The 22877-nt window shown below is 38.6% G+C and overlaps 1 protein-coding gene across 1 annotated transcript; it reads left to right on the top strand.

Moving 5' to 3' along the window:
- Positions 1-1417: 1417 nt before the first annotated feature.
- On the top strand, positions 1418-21665 carry blmh (bleomycin hydrolase). Its single transcript, XM_017719188.2, has 12 exons — positions 1418-1430; positions 2917-3120; positions 4085-4194; positions 4551-4692; positions 5109-5197; positions 5941-6033; positions 14139-14294; positions 14383-14541; positions 14858-14925; positions 15484-15601; positions 16758-16827; positions 20605-21665. Exons 1-12 carry the CDS (start codon positions 1418-1420, stop codon positions 20751-20753), a joined length of 1371 nt encoding a protein of 456 aa, XP_017574677.1. The 3' UTR covers positions 20754-21665.
- Positions 21666-22877: the final 1212 nt, after the last annotated feature.

The raw sequence follows: 22877 nt of genomic DNA, 5'->3' as shown, positions 1-22877 counted from the left end.
TTTAAAAGGCAATAACATTGTGAGCATTTCTTTAAGAACCCAAATGAGACTGCGGGTGTTGCTTATTAAACAATAATAAAAATACACTGTAAAAACTAAAGCCGCAGTGACTGGAGGAACAGACAACAAGCCCCTGCAGGAAAACGACTTCCATCAAGCACCACACTTTAGCTCTACTTTCCAGAATTTTTTAATCAATTAAAGTAGGTTACTACAAGAAGCATAAAAGATATGAACATTAATTAAAATAAACGTACTTTGTTTTTCATAATGGTGGACAGTTAAGCAGCAGAAACTGTACTTAAATACTTCTTTGAGCATCGGAACTTTCTTAAGGTATTTCCAGTTTTTGAGACGTTTACTTTCAGTCCCTTAGATTTCAAAGTAAAAGTGCCCCACTGTTTTAACCCACTGCTCTCTGCACAAATGTGAAGTTCCTTCTGAAGTGAACATAAACTGGATTTTAAAAAATATTTTTAAAAGATGTAATGCACTTGTCAAACCAAATGGAACTAAGACCCTCCCCTAAATATTGATTGTCAAATCGTAGCTTAACATTTGTAACCAGGTCTGGGCAGTTCGGACAGATTTCCAGAACTTAATTCTGGAATTAATGGGTATAGAAAAAAAAAACTATCTTCAACAGAAATACTATTGATGCTTGTTTATTAACTATTTTAAAATGAGCGCACAACATGTAGGAAACATGCTTGTTAGATAAACTCTAAAGAGGTTCTCAGTTATGGGCTTCTTTACAAACACTAAGTTCATGCTAAAGCCTGAGTAGACCGATAAATCACGGCGATGATCCGTCTTGAATCTCGGCGTTTTTTGAGCTCTTTTTAAGGGAAGAGCGAAGTCCTGCTCGTCGGAGAGAGAGAGCAAAACGCCGTTAGAAATTTCAGAATTCAATTAATTTCATTTAAACTGTAAATGATTTTTTAAAAAATAAAACGTCTTAACTAATCAGGAGCAGCGAGGAACAGTGTGAAAGTAAAATAAGAGTTTTCCCAGTTGGCTTATCAAGACTCTAAGTATTCTAAATATATTCTGAATATGCCTTTTTACGTATTGTAACGTTAGTGGGACACATTACTGAATACATTTAGGACAGTGTGATCAGTATTCAGCCATCATTACTTGTTCCAGGCATTTGGGCTAATCCTGGTTGTCTATTACTGTTTTAATAGCAGTATTTTAAAATAAAATCTGTGCGGTGTCTTCATAATCACGCTGCACCTTTCGAGGGGAGTTTCGCTCGACATGGCAACAACGCGATTTCCGGAATTCCGAGCGCGTGGCCCTGACTGGCTGCGAATGAAATAAACGGAAGACAAAAGGGAGAAGAAGAAGAAGAAGAAGCGTTAGTGCGGGACTGATTCACAGACACACAGAGCCGAGCTCCCTGCGCACAGACATGGAAACACCCGGTACGTGTGGTCTCGTACGTCTGATAAAACCGAGTCTGACTGGTTCCTTCGGCGGAGGCCAGTCAGTACAGTCAGTCTGCACTAGCTTAGCTTAGCAGTGGTCGAGCTACAGCGGCAAGCCGAGCAGAAGAAGTGAAGCACCGTTAGCAGCGCTGGTGCCCTAGCCATCAAGGAGTGAGCTAGGTTATGTAGCTAGCCCCTGATTACTCAGACGTGAAGAAAAGGACAGGGCTAGGTTTCGTTTTCCAGAAAGCGAGTAAACTGAAAGTTAGAGTCCGAAATGATTAATTTAGTGTTAACTTGCACAGCAGACCAGGGTTTGCCGGCTTCTTGCTTTCAGCTCAGCTTGACTGGCTGGGCTGTTGCCGTCAGTATTTGGCAGAATGTTCTCTCAGTTCCTCCCAGGTGACATTAGCAGGATGTGTAGCTCCCAACGCTTAGTCAACATGCGCTGGACAAGAGTTCACCCTGTACTGTGTTGCGGTAACCGTCAGTTCATAAGCTTCTAAGTTGAATTGGGCCCTAAAAACGAAAGTTATATAATCCTGAATACGAAGGCAGTGCAACACCATGGGGCACAAACCTGCTATTATGTAAAGTTGCAAGTCACTGTATCGGCCAGCTTTTGGTCCCCTTTTCCATAGAAAAGCGGCACACGAGCCCACTTCATTCATCCTGTCACTCAATAGGGGTTAGTGCTGCATTCTAGAGCACTTCAGTTCAGTAAGTTAAGCTTTACTGGCATGCAGTTACAGTACTGCCAAAGCATCATCAAGAAGAAACAAGAAAAATGAACATTTAGAACATTACAGAATATGAGAGCTCTTGATTTGATTTGATTTGATAGAAAAATAATTGACAAGAATCAAATACGAGAACAGTAAAGTAGCATTTTGGAATTGAGGTGTGTAAAGGAAATTAAGAAAAAATAAATTATTTAAAAAAATAAATACATAAAGCTGTATACAAACAGGGCAATATGTGATAAAAAAAAAATTGTGATAGAATTTGTTAGAATTGTTCACAAAAAAAAAAAATCAGAGAAGGCATGTATGTTCTCTAGTGATGTAACTAGTTTAAGGCCGTTGATATATGCAGCACAGATTACTGTGGAATCAGTTGTGATTTGCTGCTGTCGAACACCAACAAGTCTCAGCGCAAGCATTGGATCAACATGCATGATTAAGCAATGTTACAGTACTTTTTCAGTACAATATCTGACTCGTTTTATTGTAACAGAGGGCAGTTCTAATTTTAGACTGCATCCCTGTCAGATATCTGCATCTCTTTTCAGGCACTGTAATCAATACACTTCACCTCCCTTTGGCAAGAATGCAGAGGTGAATAGGTTCCCCGTGCAGTCAGCTTCCTCTCACTGCTTAATGTTTATTATTTACTGCTCAGGGAAATATTTCAAAAGTAAAGCTAAGTTGCCTTGAAATGACATAGAATCACTTCCTCTTTGTGTGTGTCTTGCTATGTCAAGCCCCAGGCCTGAGTCAGGAGAAGGTATCCTCTTTTGTGAAGCGTTTGCGAGCCGAGCCTCGATACCTGCTTGCCCAGAACGTGTCCACCTGCATTGACCCTCTAGAGGTGTGCCTGCACAGGCAGACAGTCCAGGACACGGTGCACATCTTCCAGCATACCATCCCCACGGAGGGTAAACCAGTCACCAACCAGAAGAACTCAGGTAACTTGGCACAGAGTGAAATGACTGAACAAGCTGAAGTTTAAAATGTGTGCAAACACTTCTAAGAAGTTCTACTCTTTACATTATTTTCATATTGTTACCATGTGTTGTATCACAGTGCTCAATACCAACACGATACTATGGCAGAAAAAGAAAACGCATTATGTGGACACCTACTATGTGAATGGACTGAACACAGAGGAATATTTAGATTGTTACCACATAATTAACATCCCTTATTACAAAATTAAATATCCCTTTTGTCTATATAAATTTAAAGAAACAAGTAATTAATTAATTAAAATGTAGTTTTTTTTCTTTTTATTCTGAGGAGAGGATTAACAGTAAGGTGAGGGTATACAACATCACCTGTCATTTATTACACTTCGTTCAAAGTTTTATGTTTTGATGGTTTGTATGTTTTTTAGTTTGATTCACATACATATAGAAAATACAATGTCAGCATAGTGTTGGCCTATTAAATTGAAGAATTGCAAATATCGAAGTAGCAGTGGGCAATGTGGCAGTATATATTGTGACATTTTTACGTTACGCAATACGTATCACAAAATTCTGACAAACGAATACAATGCTTTAGCAGTGCCACATTTAAAACTCTGGATTCAATCATTTTTATTCAGTGTTTCACAGTGTACTACAGTAACCTGATTAATTCTACTCTTTTGTACTGCTTGTTTTTTTTATTTATTACTGAAACATGCAGTTGCTGTGTATTCATTAGATTGGTGCGATATCCAAGATATTGCAAGAAAAGCAGATTCTGTATTGCAATAACAAAAAAGAACTTATTACACTGATAAAACATTGACATATTGCCCAACACTATATTGAAGTATCAAGAATTGAATTATCTTGTAGTATTGAGAGACTTTCTAAATATTATGCCTCAGTCATTATAAGTGAAAAATCTTTTTCACTTTCACTTTTTTTTTCCATCTATTAGGGAGATGTTGGATCTTCTCGTGCCTCAATGTCATGCGACTTCCATTTATGAAGAAGTTTAACATTGAAGAGTTTGAGTTCAGTCAGTCCTATCTCTTTTTCTGGGACAAGGTAAGGCCATGATTGCATACATCAGACTGTGTAAACCCTCTTTTGTTTGAAATGTATTGTATATGTTGAATGTTTGTCTCCCAGTTGCATGACAATGTTTTCTCTCGTTCTCTTTACATTTTCTCTCTCTCTCTCTCTCTCTCTCTCTCTCTATATATATATATATATATATATATATATATATATATATATATACACACACACACACACACACACACACACACACATATATATATATATATATATATATATATATATATATATATATATATATATATATATATATATATATATGTGTGTATATAAAATATGTATATATATAATAAAATAAAATGTGCGTGTGTGTTTATTTTCAGGTGGAACGCTGCTATTATTTCTTACATGCCTGTGTGGAGACAGCTCAGAGGAAGGAGCCAGTAGATGGCCGATTGGTCCAGTTTCTGCTCTCAAATCCCACTAATGACGGTGGCCAATGGGATATGCTGATTAATCTCATTGGTCAGTCTGCACCATAAATTTCTTTACTGTACATTTGTATATTTGACTTAAAGAACTTACTCCTATTCAGTAGTTCATTTATTACAGATCTTTTGCTTACAGGACTTTTTTTTTAATAAACAGAAGTTCACTTTGGCTTGCTTGCAGTTTGAGTCACTTCCCTATCTTAAACCACTGCATCATATGACTCCTAGTTCTTTCCTAGGTCATTTTCCAGTTAATAATAGTGTGGTACATTTTGGTAGAAATTTAGAAAGTAGAAATTTGAGTGAATTGGCAGGCTTATTTAAAGTCAAAATCAAATTAAACATAACAAAATGTTTTGTATTGTGTATCTATTAAACTGTGAAAAATAATTGTAAATGATTATATGAAATAACTTTACTCATTTCAGTTGCATGAATTGTGTTTTCTAGAAAAATATGGCGTCATCCCAAAGAAGTGCTTTCCTGAGTCTCACAGCTCCGAGGCCTCCCGTAGAATGAACGATATCCTCAATCACAAGGTTGGCTTGTAGAGTTTCTCCTGAAGCTGCTGTCAGTTTGCCAGCCTTTGTGTTCTCTTTAACTTTCATGTTGACATTTACAAAATAAGGATTTACCGGCCAGCCATCAGCGTGTAGAGAGCATACAGAAGCAATAACCTCGCCAGATTGATTTGGCAGGCTTATTTGAAGTACTTTGTGCAGAAATTCAGAGTAGCTCAGTGCCAAGTAGGCACTTATTTATCTTATGAATGAATGGCGGGTAGTTTATGTATCGGCCTGTCAGTGCTGCATTTCAGAAAAAGAAATCTGGTCACAGTCTGGGTTATTGCAAACTATTCAAGCAGGAGCAGTATACTGATTTGTCTTATATTCAGTCTGTTTGTTTTCTGTCTGCTAGCTTGATGTATATTGGTCAGATGAATAACTTTTGACAAAGGGTAAACCTTTGTATCATAAAAGAATGAATTATTAACTGCAAGGTTCTGAAGGGCAAAATCCACCTTCAGACTCCATGGGACAAGACTTTGTGAAATGGTGATTTTTTTTTTTTTTTTTTTTTGCCTGCTCACTTACTGGTACTGGGCAATAAAAGCTAATATGAACATAATTACCATATTTCTGATTGTATTTTGTTCCTGGTCCACATATGGTTATATCACATACGAGAAACATTGCTGTTGTGCCGCTACACTTTGTAATTTAAAATTATTGCCGCATTTGATTAATTGTCATGTCTTTTGGTTGTGTTTTTTGTTTTTCAGCTGAGAGAGTATTGTCTAAGGCTGAGGAACATGGTGGCCAGTGAGGCTACCAAGGCTGAGCTTAGTGAAGCAATGGACACCATGATTGAGGAGGTCAGTAGGTTTCCCCTCGGTAAAAGGAGAGCTGTTAAACATTAAAAAGGCAGTTCATCTTGCAGCCAAATGAGGGCGCCATAAGACTGTATACCTGACCACAAACACAGCCTGCTGGATAGTTCTGAGAGATGACACTTCAAGGATTCTTGGATCCAGAACAGTTATTACAACATTTCAGGCAGTTGTTCCAAAACATAAATTAAGAAGGTGTTTCAAGCTTAGATGTGCTTCCCTCCCTCTGCATTAGGCTGTAAAAGAAGAGACCCAAACACCATCTTTACTACACTGTCATTACCAATTTTGACCTAACACAACCAGATTTTACAGACTGTTATACTAACTGTATAATCGTTGTGTGAATGTATAATGTGACAGTTTGCGGTACATGTGGAGCTACGCTTTACTGGCCCATATTGCATTATGTAGCATTTCAGATAAACATTAAAATAATCATTCAGCACTATCACAGTTTTGAGGGAGTGTAGTGAAATTGCAAGAGATGCAGTTTTAATTCAATTGTACATAAGTTATAAGTGGGGAAATTGGACCTTTTAACACTTTAACCTAACACAGAGCTTATGAACATTCTGGCACATTCAGCGTTCAAGTCCAGAAAATTGCGGTGGTCCTCCTGGCAAAAAAGTTGCAGAGCATAATTTACAGAAACACTTGTAAATCACAATTTTGGTCGAAAAATTAGATAATTTTCCACAACTTTTCACTTCAACAACATAAACTTCCACTTTTAGCCCTAACATTCCGTGTAGTGTTCATCAGTTTCTAACCAATATAATTGTTTGCAAAAGCTATAAAAATATAAGAAAGTTGAAGAAAACCTATATAGAATGTAGGCTGCTTTTCATCATATGCATGTCATAAACCCCATTTATTAGTCTTAGTTCACGTACAAGTAGTTGGTGTTAGACTTGGCCACAAATTTCTTCTTAGCAAATAGTAGTAAAGTTACCACATATGAACTATGTATTGGTTGTTAATCGAAATCACAATATTGGCAATTGCAATACTGATATTAAGGAAGGCTTCAGCATGCAAATAGTTCTTTAACCAAATAGTTTGTAGGGCATTCTGTAGGGCTCCTTAATTAATTGCAGTTCAAGATGAGATAATAATGAGATGAGATTTCTCTGGGTGTTCTGATTTTAAAGCAAAATCGTTTCAGTCAAAAATAATGTCACAATATGCTACAGTGTAATTGTAATAGTAGTGTTGCCAATATCGCACAGCTTTACTGAACCTAATTAAACAAAAAGCCCTTCAGCTGCATGTTGTTATTAAGCTTCATGCATTTGTATCTTACTTTTATGGTGATGTTCTGTGTGTAGAGAGAAGGTGATCGCAAGCACCTTCATGGTGTGATGACAGAATGTTCCACAAACAAGATCATTATCGCACCAGGTTTGACACTGAGTGGCAAAGGCAATCTCGCCGGCTGTATTATTACACCTGCAACATCTACAAAGAGTATAGATGCCTTACTAGCATGAGCCAGATCTGAGCAACTTGGCAGAGCCTCGGCCAAAGTAGAGTTCTTAATTAGAGAAGAGAGCAGTTTTAACTGTGCTGTGTCTGACGGCACTCGTGCGTGTGTCCAGAGTGTCCAAATTGTTCCCAACTTGGTCACTTAGACAGTTCGCTATTGACATGTTTGTTTGTTGATGAGGTGAGTGTTTTTTCTACCTGGTGAGGTTTAGGTTTGTGTTATTGGTTTGTGCCAATGGAGGGAGTGTGGAACTTCACTGCTGAGAGCTGGGGCCTCTGTTTGTTGTGGTCTTGTGGGCAGCAGTGATATACATGAGTGAATGCACATGGTTATGTCATGATAATAAGACTGGATGACTTGTTTACTGACAAAAGATGCCATAACTTTGATTTTTTTAGTTTTCTCACCTAGCTTTTGCTACCTTATGACATTTTACTTAATCTGTTGAATTGACACATTATACTGGAATGTCTGGCATTGTTTGGACTGGGAATGGTTCACATATTTGCATAAATAGTTCAACAGTACTTCATGCTTTTTAGCATGTGCATCTGTCAGCTTATTTATGAGAGATGAGTGGAACTGCATGTGATAGACCTGAATAAAATGTGTACTTAAACTCCAGACTTTCACACCTTCCAACACTTAATCTGTACCTGTTTCTCTATTCTTTTCTCTGAGCAAAGTTTAGCTTAGGGCTGGGGTGGTAAACCCATTGGATATCTTCTGACCTGCAGGCATGTTCACTCAGGCAGCTGAAATTTGATTGGATTATTTAATTGGAATATGATTTTATGAAACCACATCAGCAAAGAATGATCTTTTCACATCAGTTCCAAAGCACATTTGTTAGAGGATTGAAATGAGCTCTTTTTTACGATGCTGTCTTTTTGACCTTGAATATCACCCATGGCAGCAGTGATGGAAGATCACATGACTTCAGGTACTGCTTCTCTGCTGCAACCAAAATCCTTGCTGCTGGTGTCAGTAGCAGCTTGATGTAAAGTGCTATATAGATCCCTCCTCCAACAAAACATAGTCCCTTGCAAACACACTTTTCAGCACTGCACACTTTCCTCATTATTGAAGCACACAAATTGGGTATGGCAGAAAATGTGCTCGCTACCTATACTTTTAGATCCATTGTAATCAGTTCTAAACAACTGTGGGACCAACCTGCCCTAAATACCAAATTCAAAAAACAAATCACAATGGTCAGCCTTGGAAACATAGTCAGACAAGTGATACACGGTGTCAGAATTGTCTTTAGATTTGGAATGAGACATGATGTCTTAGATTTCTTTGAGCATCCAGTCTTTGCTTGTGTTAACTAGGTACAGCTATTTTGTGAAACAAGCTCCTAGCCAATTCAAGTTCTGCTTTTTTCAGTTTTTAATGTTATTGGAGTGTAATATTCAAATAATTAGGCCATAGCTGTTACTGAAGCATTTGTTTTTGGAGCTGTTTTGTGCTGAGTCATGTGTTTTATTTTACCCAATAGACCCAAACTTTTCAGACAATTTAGGGCTTCTTAAATAACAGAGTTTCAGTGTAGATGTAGCAACTGAAAGAAAACTGATGGAGTCATACCCTTTTAAAGTAGTTAAAATGAATCTTTAAATTTTGAATTTCAAAGATTAAAGACCTAAATTAATTGACTTTGTTTCTCTCCTTTGAGCAGATCCTCAAAGACTTGTATTGTATTGTATTGTATTCTAAGCTGTACTGTTCTAAGGCTTTGGGCAGACACCCGAAGACCTGTATTGTATTCTAAGCTATGCTGTATGGCTAAAGCCTTGCTCACAAACATTACAGTTCATCCCAAAGGTGTTCAGTAGGGTAGAGGTCAGGGCTCTGTGCAGGCCACTAGAGTTCCTTCATTGCAAAAATTGTCAGACCATTTCTTTATGGGCCTTGATTTGTGCACAAGGGCGCAGTCATGCTGAAACAGGAAAGGACCTTCCGCAAACTGTTGTCTTAAAGTTGGAAACATATTGTCTAAAATGTCTTTGTACGCTTTAGCATTAACATTATCATTCACAGGAACTAGAGCTGGGCAAACAGTTTGTGACTTTTACAATTCTAACAGATTTCGGGAATGGAGAGCATCAAACACTTAACATCAGTCATTAGCAGAATTTCTTATTATTTTGTCGTGAGGAGAAAAGACGTTAAGGCAAAAGACCATTTAATTCTACAGGAGTTGAAACATTCTGAAAAAAAGTTAAATCAGACAGCTAAAGATTTGTTTCCCTTCTCACACTACCAAATCATCTGTACTGTCAATCTCTTCTGGGCTCGTGACCTAGAAAATTATTTCTGATATTGTCAAAGTTGGAAATCGGGGTTAAAATCTGGCTAAAAATTGTGTAGCGTAAGCCCAAATTGAAGGGCCAAGTCCAAATCATGAAAAACAGGCCTAAACCATTATCGCTCCTCCACCAAACTTTTGACATTGTGCTTTACAGTAGGTAGTGGTTTCCTGGCTCTACCATGTTCCACCTCTACTTTATGTGCTCTACCAGCTTCTCTGTGAGCTTGCTAGGTATGCTACTGCTCTGTAACTGAGCTGTTGTTGCTCCTAGACAGTTTTATTTCACAAGAATAGCACTTACAGTAAACGTGGGAAGACCTAACAGGCCAGAAATGTTCCACACCGGCATGTGGCAAAGGTGGCATTCGATGAGTTTCAGTACCATGTGTACCAAGTCAGTGTTTATGGAGATTGCATGGCCATGTGTTTGATTCGATACATGTCTCATCAATGGGTGTGGCTGAACCACCTAAACACGATAAATAGATAAATAAATAGGATTCTTTGGCCATCTAGTGTAAGTAACACCATTTTCTTGAAACTGTACAGATAAAAGGGACTAGTTTGCTATGTTTGAATCTCAGAATTTTGTAAGTCAGGGGCAATGGTTGGTTTTCTTTCAGGTGTGTTTTTTTCCCCCCCTTCGTTTTTTTTTTTTCCTTTTAAGTCTTAGAACACCAGCTGATTCAGTTTATAGACTTTATTTTGCAAGGTGTATGCAAGGTGTTATGACACTTGGTATAAACTAAATGTGCAGATCTGAAGGCCACTCCAGTATAATAAACAAGACCAAGTTGAGTTTTTCATGTTGTCTTGCAGTTCATTTATGGACATTTTCCATTCTTCATTTTTCATGTATGTTTTCTTCAAATTGAGTTTGAGCTGACTGACGTGAATTTGGAAAGGGAAAACAGTGTCAGTTTGTTGGCCACCCTCTGGAACAGGCCATTGTAGTCAAACGTGTGTTATTGTATGGGCTCAAGCCAGCCATGAAAAGACTAACGGTCCCATTTTCTCATTGTACTGCATTTGTCTGCATCTATAAGGCATGCATATGTTTTATGTTTACAGCACGAGAAGTATCAATCACCAATCAATTTTTCATCCTTGCATGGCCACCTTGCTCCAATGTTTCTTCTGATTGTGCTGTAGATTAATTAAATTTTTTCCTAATGTCTGTGTAACAAGCAGAATGGAGAATGTTCAGATAATTATTAACACAAGGTGTTGCATGGTACATTGTTGACCTGTTTGCTTCCACCCAGTGAAGATGTGTTTGGGCAACAGAGGCAAACAAACAAATGTGCGCGTGAGAGTGATCGCTGTTGTCAAGGTAACAAAGCCAGACGGCTCAAGAGATGGACCGATGTTTATGTTGTAGAGCATATAAACGGCTATATAAACGCTAGCGTGAGCTGTGGAAGCATGCCATTTTCCAGCTTCCTCTAAACCAGCCAATTACAGGGCTGACTGCCCACACATGGCCACACTGGCATGGGGTCGACAGGCAAGAAGAAAACTGCACTTGAGTCTTCTGCATCATCTCTTTGCAAACCCAATTAAGTTGGTTTGTTGAGATATTAAACTTGTGCAGTTTTCTTTTTTCGCCTCAAATATAGTTGATCAGCCAATATGTTAGCTTATTTAGGTTTGCTGTTTTTGCGAGGCTAATGTATGTAACAAGTAATGGAAGCTTGCAGCCTTCAGGTTAACATTGTGAAAACTAATACAAATGGGGGAAAAAAGTATGGACTTCAGGCTTTCAGAGTGAAGCTGCTGCAATTTTTAGCTATGAGACATACTTTTGTCCTTTTTTTTTTTTTTTTTTTTTTGTAGGTAGCAGTATGTCCTTCAGTAGTGTAAACCCTATAAGAGACTATTTTACTTAACAGCTTAATGCCGTTTGAGGCAGTTGTCTGATTTGCTCATGCTGTTTGCACATGTTAATTGGTGTGTTAAAAGAAGCACATTTGAATATTTGTCTTGTCGTGGCTGATCAGCTGCATTTGGGATCAGAAGACAATTTGTAAACCATTGCTTTGATGTCTAACACAATCACAGCCATAGGCATGGCCTGAGCTTCCCAGCTCTTTGACTCATTGTTAACACTTTGCTCTTAAGATGTATCCGTTCTTGGAATTTGATTTGGTCCTACAAACAGTTTCTGGAATCTGCCCTGTGAAGCAGGTGCTTGTAATCTCAGATAATGCAGTAATTCGGACCTGCTGGACTATAAAGCAGAAACTTGTGTGACCTTGTCTCTCTGTGTTCTAACCCTGCTTACGCTAGTCCCTCACCATCTGCCTTGGTTCTCTTTCCACCAGCTCATCACCAGCATGTTTTCTACTGTTGTGGCTGGTTGGAGGGTGTCAGAGGGCGGACACGTTTAAATAAACCAGGACAGCTTCTAAAGACAGTCTACAAACACACTTGCCAGTCTAGTTATATGGTAATAAATTCTCATGCCATGTCTCACTGCCAGAACCCCAACTTACACACTAAAACGCACATTTGTTGAAGACGCTGTTAGTTAGGTCAATAAAAGTCAAGCACTAGGCCATGCAAATGCCAGTGGTCAAATTAAAATGGCTGAAAGCAATCAGATTTATACAGCAATATTTCAACATCTAGTGTAAAGCTTTGCCGGAAGAATAGCTGCTGTAGTATGTGATATCTATAAAAACAGACAAAAATATGTTTCATAGCTAAAAGCTTTAGTAGAAGCTGCCATGTTGAAGTATGAAGTTTGCCCTTTTTTTGTCAGTTTGCATTATGCTAACGTTGGCTGTAAGCTTCAGAATGCTGCTGCTGATTGTGTTTTTGTATATTAGCCATTAGCCGTTTCAAAACTTGAGAAGTAAAATTCTGGGTTCTGAACATATATTCCCGATGGACTACATTTGGGGTAGCGTTGCACGTTGGGGGAAGGACACAACAGCCTGGGTAGTGCAATTGAAGAATTTTTTTAGTTTTAGGAGACATTGAGTTTTCCCAAAGCACAGACTTCTGCTGTGATCCTGTTCCTCGCCAGCTGCCCCTCCCTGGATGAATCTCTGTCCTTCTGCAGGACGCTGACCGCTTGGCCACAGGCAGGTGTTTCAATATTGACTCACTGACTCTCCGCTGACGTCAGTGGGCCTCTGCCATTGTTCTGTGCGAGCGGGACTTTTCAACGGGCAGAAAAAAAGTGAAAGGCGGGTGCTTATGTTGTGTTTGGACGAAGCTACACGTTTATCTGACCTGCCAAGGAAGAGCGAGGCTGTAAGGAGGGGCACATGAGGTTGTTTGTGTGTCTAGAGCATCTGGGCCCAACATTGGGTCAATAGGGAACGAAAGGGCTGGGCACCACTGGCATTTACCCTTCACCAAGGGGGACTGGACAGACAAAACAAACCAAAAAGCTTAATGGCTCTCTTTACAGAAGAAGGCTGGAGTTGAAGAGATGGAGATGGAGTTGGAGGGTGCGGTCCTTGTAGAACGCTATGTTAGTATCCGGAGAGTGCAGAAAGCCCAAATGTTAAAATGGCTGCAGCAAAGTGGATGCAGGGTATTTGCAGTCTTACAAGGCTTAGCAGGCCAAAAACATTTCAGAGCTCTATTTTTAGATTATGAGAACTTTGATGTATCTGGGCTTCACAAATGAAATCTACTACTGTGGATGGGTCTAGGCTCTGCTGCAAGAATGTGGAATTCAAGTACTCAAAAGTTCAATGCCTGGGCAGGAGAGGGGAGGAAATGCCAGAGATTACTCTATCGCAAGAAGGCTGAGTTTAAGAAGTAAAAACTGATCAGAGTTAAGAATAGAAAAAACTCAGACAGCTACAGCCCAGCTTCAGCAGTAGTAGTTGTTGAACTGTCCCAATAACATCCTTGTGTCATTTTCAGCAAATGCTGTCATGTCTAGTGTTTTTCTCTTTCCTTTAATATCCATTTTGGCTACTGAGATGGTTGATAATGAACTCTTTTTAACTCTAGGCTTATTCTGAAGATACTGGGGTTAAGGCTTTTTTTTTTTATCCAGAAACTGCTATATAACAACTGCAAACCTCGTTAGACTTATGGCATCAGGCAGGGCCAACACCACATAAAGCAGCCAAAGGGTAAGGGATTAAGTGAGCAGTTGAATTTATTACATCAGAGAAAACATGAAATACGGCTGTGGATATCCAGGAGTCAAGTTATAAAACCCTGTCTTAAGTGTATCTCAGATTGTCATTTTTCAGCAAGTCTTTCTAACGTATACGTAATGTGTCTCTGTGTCTTTGTCACATATGTATTTGTGGATAGGTGTTTCGAGTGGTTACTGTGTGTCTGGGCAGTCCTCCAGACACTATCTGTTGGGAATACAGGGACAAGGACAAGATCTTCCACCGTATGGGCCCTTTGACCCCAAAGGAGTTCTACACAAAGCATGTTAAGCCACTCTACAACCTGCAGAACAAGGTACAGCAGTGAACCACACAATTACATTTAACATTTTCTCTGTTGTTTGAAATGTGTGACTAATGGGCTTTTTGTTACCGCTTTGTAGGTGTGCCTTGTGAACGACCCCCGACCTCAGAACCCCTTCGGGAAGCTGTACAGTGTGGAGTTCTTGGGTAACATGGTGGGCGGCCGCAGCACGCTGTACAATAATCAACCCATTGAGCTACTGAAGACAGCTGCTGCAGAATCTATAAAGGACGGAGAGGTAAGGAGCAGGAGACAGTGTACATTTACAAGCTGTTCTCTGCTATAGCTCACCCCTAGATTGAATCACATATTCATTATATTTGCATTGCTTGGTAAAAATTTGGAGGGAAAGTGATCAGAGGAAAAGGATTTGGGAGTGCTTAGACAGCCGTTGTCTGTGTCTTCCTGTCTCTGTAATCATGTTAGTTTAATCACTGACCTACTTGAAGGTGTGTGTGTGTGTGTGTGTGTGTGTGTGTGTGTGTGTGTGTGTGTGTGTGTCTTTTATTTTTATTTTTTTATTGCATTCTCTCCTCTTTCTCTGTCTCTTGCAGGCTGTGTGGTTTGGCTGTGATGTAGGGAAGCATTTCCATGGCAAGCTGGGCATCAATGACATGAACGTGTGAGTGTTAGGTGTATTCTTGGTCAGAGTGTCAGTGTAATAAGAGGGGAAAGAAGTCAAACAATAAAATCCTTTTAATTATTGCAATTAAATTTCATAAAAAGAAAATTAAAATGACTTATAAGTTAAAGTAACAAAAACATTGGTGTTCCCATTAGGTTCTGTTTTTTTACTGCAAGAAAGACTAATAGGAGAATTTTAAATATGCATTACGATCAAAGATTGTGCATGATAGCTTTTAGTATTGTAAAATCTATTCTACTCTACAAATATTGTACTAGCCCACAGGAAAAAATACACAGCTAATGTGTTATAGGACTGGTTCAGATTCTTTGTTTTTTGCCCCATTTGCAGTCCAGCATGTACTCATGTGAACCAGTACCAAGACCCATAGATGAAATCTCACAGTAGTCATCATGCAAATTGCTATTAATCATTGCTGATCAAGAATATAATTTTTAAACATTGAGGAGTTTAAAAAAGCAATCCTGACACCCTTTATCTGAATATGAGAAGCAAGAATGGCAGACTTAGTGACCTTTGTGTATATGTGTGTAGGTTTAACCATGAGCTGGTGTTTGGGGTCTCAGTGAAGAACTTAACAAAGGCAGAGCGACTGATCTACGGAGACTCAATGATGACACATGCCATGATCCTCACTGCTGTAACCGACAAGGTACTGAGCAAACAAACAGGTTTGCAGGGAATATACATATACAGCCAAGTGACTAGTGATTGGATGTTATTTTTCAGGGTATGTTAACTTCCCCTCAGTGGTAGTCTTGTTTGCAATTACCGTTTTTGGCTGCCGTATCTTTTTTTTTTCTTTTTTTTTTTACATCTTATTCCGTTATTAGTAAACATCAAGACTGGACACAAAATAACATCACATGTACTGCAGACATCAGGGATTGTGAATAGTGAAAGGAAATGATGTGACCCAGTAGGATACAACCTTGTATATTTTCATTAAGAGCCCTTCGAGGCTTTTTTTTTTTCTTCACTCCTTTTCTCACTTGTTCTCTGCTGTTTCTCTCTTCCTCTCCCTCTCTCTCCATGTCCTTTGTATCTTCTGTGTTTACTCTTTTAATCTCCAGTACTTCTTGAAATTGCTGTCAATTTCCCCCCATAAATGACCACAGCTGTGTCCAGAATTTCCATTCTCTCCCCTCTTCCACTAACAGCTGGCTAAGTGTTGTTCATCAGAAGCACAATCACAAAGGATAAGATTTTTTCAGTTAGGAGCTCCACTGTAAAGTCCTCAGGTTCTGGTTTACTAGTTGTAAACCAGGAGGGCCTTCTGACTAGCCTCAATCAGTGCACAATGAGCCCACATGTGAAGACCAGCATGGGCTAAGAAAGTACTCATAAGTTAAATATATGGTCCTCAATATGCCGTTCATATTAATAAGCTATTAATGTAGTGTCATGACCCTATTATTATTATTATTATTATTATTATTATTATTATTATTATTATTATTACTGAAGCAATAAGATACAGGGCAATTTTGATGTCTTTATGACTTTCATTATGAAGAATATTATGATATGTCTTTCTTAATGCCTTGCATAATCGTAACACTTTAATGGAAATAAATCCCATCAGCCTACAGTTTAAGCATCCTCAGAGATCACTTCATTAGAGATCGCTTCATTTTGTACAGCATCTTTATGACCTTTTGTGGAATCCTTAAATAATATTTTAGAGGTAATGCTCAATAAATTTCAATGCGTATTCTAAAATGACCTTGATTTAAGCATCCTAATTAATCAGTTTTCTTTGAAACTGTCCTTTTTTTCCTCTTTCACTCTCTTTTGCTCTTTTTTAGGCTGAGAAGGAGGGATGCTATGAGAAGTGGAGGGTGGAGAACTCGTGGGGTGATGACCGTGGGAATAAAGGTGAGGTTTCTCAGCTCTGAGAACAGGCACTGTCTGTCTGCCTTGCACAGTTCCCTCTACACCATATTGTCCAAAGATATTTGGGTTTCCAGATGGGGTCTAATCTAATTTGCAATAGGATTAAATCTCATGTGTGTCTCTCTCTCTCTCCCTCCCTCTTACGAGCTCATAATTGATTCTTGGCTGAGGAAAGTTGCCTCATATGTGATTTATCTTTGGATCTGGTCTGTGGACCAACTTTCCCTAGATAAGCAGTCGTATGTGGTTCTCTTTTTCTGTTTCAAATCTGCCATTGGGGGCTGTTCAACTTCCATTAGGTACATTAGATTCTTTTAGGTTCAAAATATCCTTAGTTTTTTAATTCTCTTCTTGTTACTGTTTTCTTTTTCTTGAGTGCCTTGCTCACTGTTTACTGCTGTAACACTGAGATTTTCCTCCTTGTGGGACTAATAAAGGATTACCTTATCTACATCAGGAACATCAAAAAGCTCCAAAGGAGTATAGATGGCCGTTAACATCAGCTTAATATCTCAAATACAAATATAAATATATATATGTGTGTGTGTGTGTGTGTGTGTGTGTGTGTGTGTGTGTGTGTCTAAAAAATATGATTATTATTGGCTATGTATTATAAACGTTATAATACAAAGAATAAAAAGTCCTTTACTTTTCTCCAAATTATCTGCCATTCTCCTTGACCGCATCTATATATTATATTTATAGTTTAGTACAGGTCAGTTGGCCTAAAGGGTTAATTAAATATCCTTTACCATGTGGGTGAATGTACATGTGCTCATGCTTGTTTCATCTCCATTTAATAAGCCCTGCATCCTGTGAAGATTATAAAGCTATTTTAGCTCAGTAATGCTTTGCAAGTCATTTACCTGTGAACTAATTCATCATCTGTGTTTAAAAATTCAGAGTTTGCTTAAACTTTGCAGAATATTCCATAAACTCCTGCCAGGTTCAGGCAAATTCCCCAGTTCAGCTCATAGAGAGCAGTAATGACTTGTTTCTAAATCATGGCTGTACGTTTTCATTTGAATAAATCACATCTTTTGGTGGCTTTGGAGCAATATTTGTTTGACAGTTGGAGAGGGAAGGGATTGTTGGCCTTGGGAGAGAGAAAAATGTGAACTTAAGGTTGTAGAGGTCAGCAACTCTGAAATTTGTCCTAAGAGTTGTTTCCCTCCAGAGATTAGGCTGTAATGAGATATGTAGGCGGAAGGAGAAAAAAGCTCGGGGCTGCTAAGATTGATTATTTTAGCTTCAACGCTGCCTTTTTTGTGGTTTTAAGTGTTATGTCAGAAACAAAGAGGGGAAATATTTCTGTAACTGATTTTGACAGAATATTTAAAATGCTGTAAAGAGCCCGGTGGTGATGGCAGAGACTTGTAAATTTTTCCTGTCATTATGTGAATTGATGCATGTACATGAGTCTTAAACTTAGCCGTAGTATTGCTTTTTAGTAGTGTTCTGCTGGATGGTGTAGTCAAGACACAAAAGAAACTCTTGACAGTTTAGCGTAATGAACCACAGCAGTTTCTCCCAGGTTCCTGTTTTTCAGGACAGTAATTGTGCTTTCATCTGCCCTTCTGCAGTTGTGTAAAAGACAAAATGATGCAGCGTTGCAGAATAGAAGTCCACAGATGTTTGTGCATCCAGTCTTTTAGCTTGAATTTAGAGAGGAAAAAAAAAACGTATGGAGGGAATCATTACTCTTGTTTGTGTGCATGTGCCACTAAAGCTGGGTGTTCACTACAGAAGCTCGATTCATACAGTTTCATGTTTGTGCTTAAAATCATAAGTAGGTTCAGGTCACTTTCAGCTTTGTTGGTATTATTTGGTAACAGTGAGATTAGGGACTATTTTTGTTCATTGTTCATAGCCAAAACTTTTATATTTGTAACACCCTCTTTTTGTCTCATAGTCTAGAGTGCTCTAGGCCTGGCCAATATCTAAAAATAATTAGTATAATATTTAGCTAAAAAAAAAAATCATGATTATATCATGTCCACTCACCTAAACTAATACAGCTTTAACATACTTCCTGTTCTGTTTTATGTAGGTTGTTTTTATTTTTTAATATTAATTGTTTAAAAGAAAACAACATAGGAAATAATATAACATTAAGTAACTCAACTTCTTTTGAAAACTACTTCACCTGTTATTGTAATAGGCTTTAGTGCGAACACGTGCATTCACGAGCTTCTTCTGTTGTAGATTTGTGACGACACACATGAGTGTGAGAATTTACTGTATTTTTTAAATATTATTCTTACCTTTTTCTGATCCTACCCGTCATACACGGCAATCAGACATGGCAATCTGTCTCTGCAAAAAAAAAAAAAACTATTAAATGTGAACCCCAGTTTTCAAACATTCTTACAAGATGTTTAAAAGTAAATTAGTCCTCTCTAATCCTTTTTTTTTCCTTTTTCCCAAAACTGTGATTATCGCCTTTTTTGGACATCGCTATAATTTTATTGTCCATCATTGACGGCATCTCATTACATTGCCCTATCACCCAGACCTAGTGTGCACGCTCTCACAGAGAAAAGTAATTCTGTAAAAGGTTGACGTCAAGTGTGAGATGCTCTCCGTTTTAGGGTTTTTAAAGTGCTTTCTATGTTAGGATTTCAAAAGTTGTGTAGTGCAAGCCTAACTTAAGTGGTTTCTTTCTGCCAGGCTGGTGGGGCCTAGTGGGACAGGCCTGACCACTGGCCTTGGGAGTGCTGAAAACAATGTCTAAAAGCTTCCTGTCATGTTCCACTTCCTGCAGTTAGTCAGTCTTCAGCACTTTTGTAATGATAATCTGATGCCAAATAAGCAGTAGGATTGACGTTTTCGGGAACCCTTCAAGTGACTGTAAGAGAGCATGTTCACCCCAAAACACAGAATATTTAAAGGATGAGATGTGAAGAGAATGCTAGTATGACTTTTGACCCCATCGTTTGTGGGGTCATTTGCATATGAGTGTAATAGTGGTTAAGTAGAATTGTAGAAGATGGAGGGAGGGGTTCTGGATTTGTCCCTCCCAGGAGAACAATAGGGAACACAAGGTGCTGATGGAGAGAAATGGGATCACTTGGCGCTGTTAACGGCATGTCCGATTTGGCAACACCAAAAGTAGTTGCAAGTAATCAGCTTGCGTGTCAGGAGAAATTAATTTCCAAGAATTCAAAACCTCGCCTATGCTTTCACACACTTTGATGACTTATCTTTTTCATGCACAGTTCACTTTTGCTTGTCTATCAAATTAACTTTTTATGACGCACGTAGTGAAAAGAGTGTCTGCAGATTTCAAGGATAAATAAAATTTTAGCTGCCACGATTACTCAATTAAACTTGATAACGATGTTAAGAAATTGTTGATTAAAATTCATGTTCTCAGTGAATCAGCAATGATTAGTTGGCAGATTGCATGATCTTAATGTATATTTGAAATTATTCTCTCTTAGAATAACAGAGCCTGATACAGACATCCACTTATTCATTTGTTGTGGCAATGTTGCTTGATTGAGTCTTTTTAAAGGTTTTACAGTCCTATCCATAGTGTTCTTATGTAGTTTTCATTGTTTACTCTTTGCTAAAACTCTTTAATTAATAATCTAGATTAAAGGTAGTTTATTTCATTATTAATTAATAGTGACATCCAGAATTAAAGCCTGAACATAGGGTTTCTTGTCTTCCATTTTCCTCCTTCTCTCACCCTCTTTCCCTCTTTCTCTGCCTTGTGTCTTTAGCTAATCTCTGTCTCTGTGCTTCTCCCTGCAGGCTATCTGATCATGACGGATGAGTGGTTCTCTGAATATGTGTATGAGGTCGTGGTGGATAAGAAGGTCCTCTCTGCTGAAGTGATGGAGGTCATGCAGCAGGAGCCTGTCGTTCTCCCCGCCTGGGACCCGATGGGAGCCCTGGCATAACCATGGAAACCGAGAGTGCCCTGCTCAATCTGGTCTCAGCCTGGCCTTTCTGACTCCGCCCCTTTGGTTTTACCCTTCATAAACTCCCACAACAGCCTGTTTTAGACTAAATAAATTTTTTCTTTTTTTACTGGACTGCATGTCTTATGACAGTTCATTGGAATTATCTTTCATTAAGAAACACAACTGGGTTTAATTATATTTCGTTATAGAACTATGATTTATGGTGATATATTGTTCATTTTCACAGCGCTGCAGAGAAAAGGCAGTCATATGTACTTTTTTATATGCTAGTTTGCACTAGTTCTCACAGTATCCTCTTACTGCTGAGTTATGAACCTTTCATTCTGATCTTGAAATGAAGTTCCAAATTAAGCCTTCAAGCTCAAAGCAAATGAATTTTATGATCATTTTAGTATTGTTTGTGTTTCTGCCTTTGCCAGTGGTGACCCAAGCCAAGCTAAAGTGAGAAGGAGTAGGCTGGTGCAGGAAGGAGAGATATGAAATGTCAAGTGTCACCTTCCAGAGTACTTCAGCTCTTCTTAGCAAAACAGTGTGCTAAGCTGTGATGCACTAGCAGTACCACTACATTTTTTCAGGGCTCTTGTGATGGGCAGGTCATGCCTGCTTTCCTTTCACCTTACCGTCCTCATCTAAAAGAACACTGCTGCATCTTCAGTGTAGTCTGTGGCATTTTCAGCTGCTAAAATCTTTGAAGATATCAAAGACCCGAGGCATCCAATATCCTGAAGAATCAAATGTCCTTCAACTCCTTTATAACCTGCAATGTTTGAAACTCATTAGTCCTCAAAATGAGTTCATACATCAGACACACCGGTAGAGGCCTGTGTATGTACATTTATTAATTTATAAATCAATAAATTCCCTGTTAATATGGCAACCAAAGCTTGATTTGAAGTAGTGACCTCAGATGCTTGGATATAAGTCCGATAAAATTCTGTGACGTACCTTAAGATGGTTCTTCTGGACATTCTGTTTCATCTCATTACTATGTTACCTTGGATATACTGGGAGTTCTTCATGCCAAACTAATGCATTACAATTGGGAAAACATGCATGTATTAACGAGACCTCTGCGACTTGTTACAACAAGCAATTACGCTTAAATATACAGACAAAAAAAATCTATCAGAATTGAGTTTAGCTTATTGCTTCCTGATACTGGTTGTATGTAGCCATATGTAATCATGTAATACCATTTAAAGTACAGTTTGTTTGGTTTTCCACTTAATATTTGATCATAGTATCTCATAATGAGCAGTGCTGAGAGAAAGACTGTGCACCTCTAAATCATCTTGAGTTTTGATGATGTCACTGCACTACAGGGTGAGAAAAATATCATATTTCACCTCTTACTCCCACCACCCTTACCTATCAGTGATTTGCAAGGCTAAACTAACTCCCTAATGTTGTGCTTTCCTTTGAAATGTGTCCCAAAGAAAAGGTGTCCTGCTTTCCACTTCACATTTACTTTAAAGTTGCCATACTCTGCTAAATCTCTAAGAGCTCAAAGAGCTAAACTCCTTGTTTCATAACAGGTTGCTTAGGAGAAAGCTTTTCATTGGCAAGGTCCTTCATGGGTCAAATGGATGTGAACAGAAAAAACTTTAATAGACTGCTTTATGTTGGTTTTAATATTCCACATGAAATGACATTATCGGACAGTTTTGCATGAATGTGAAATTCCTGGTTTGCAGTGTGGTGGAAGATAGATCGTTTCTCACTGAGTTTGATGAGGAACGCTGCTGTGAGAGGTAGCAGGGCCCCTTGCAGCACTGAGACGGGCAGAGCAGTGGAGAGGATTTAAAAGGTTTTGAAGAACTCTTCCGATTTGTTGGCAGCACCATGAAGTCCTCATCACAACAGAGGATTTCCAGGACCTCTCATTCTGTACAGAGCTTTACTAAATCAAAAGTAGATGCCATCCATTAACGGATCATCAAGAAATGCTCCTGCCTGTCTCTAGGTCTTTGGCTTTGTTGGTTCAGACACTTATTACAGAAATTAGGCAAAAGCGCAATTGACGTTTCTCAGATTCAAGTGTCTTGTTACCTTCTCCAAATCTGCCCTGCTTTAATGAACTGTTCACCTATTTTAGACTTA

Source organism: Pygocentrus nattereri, chromosome 17, assembly GCF_015220715.1.
Source record: "Pygocentrus nattereri isolate fPygNat1 chromosome 17, fPygNat1.pri, whole genome shotgun sequence".
Lineage (NCBI taxonomy): Eukaryota > Metazoa > Chordata > Actinopteri > Characiformes > Serrasalmidae > Pygocentrus > Pygocentrus nattereri.
Note: the sequence above shows the minus strand (reverse complement) of the source record. Positions and strands in the feature narration are given on the sequence as shown.

What these genes read in the sequence shown, in the direction of transcription:
- blmh (XM_017719188.2), top strand. An exon ending in TCTACAACCTGCAGAACAAG is followed by an intron (nt 14,295 to 14,382) that starts GTACAGCAGTGA and finishes ACCGCTTTGTAG; the next exon opens with GTGTGCCTTGTGAACGACCC. An exon ending in AATCTATAAAGGACGGAGAG is followed by an intron (nt 14,542 to 14,857) that starts GTAAGGAGCAGG and finishes TGTCTCTTGCAG; the next exon opens with GCTGTGTGGTTTGGCTGTGA.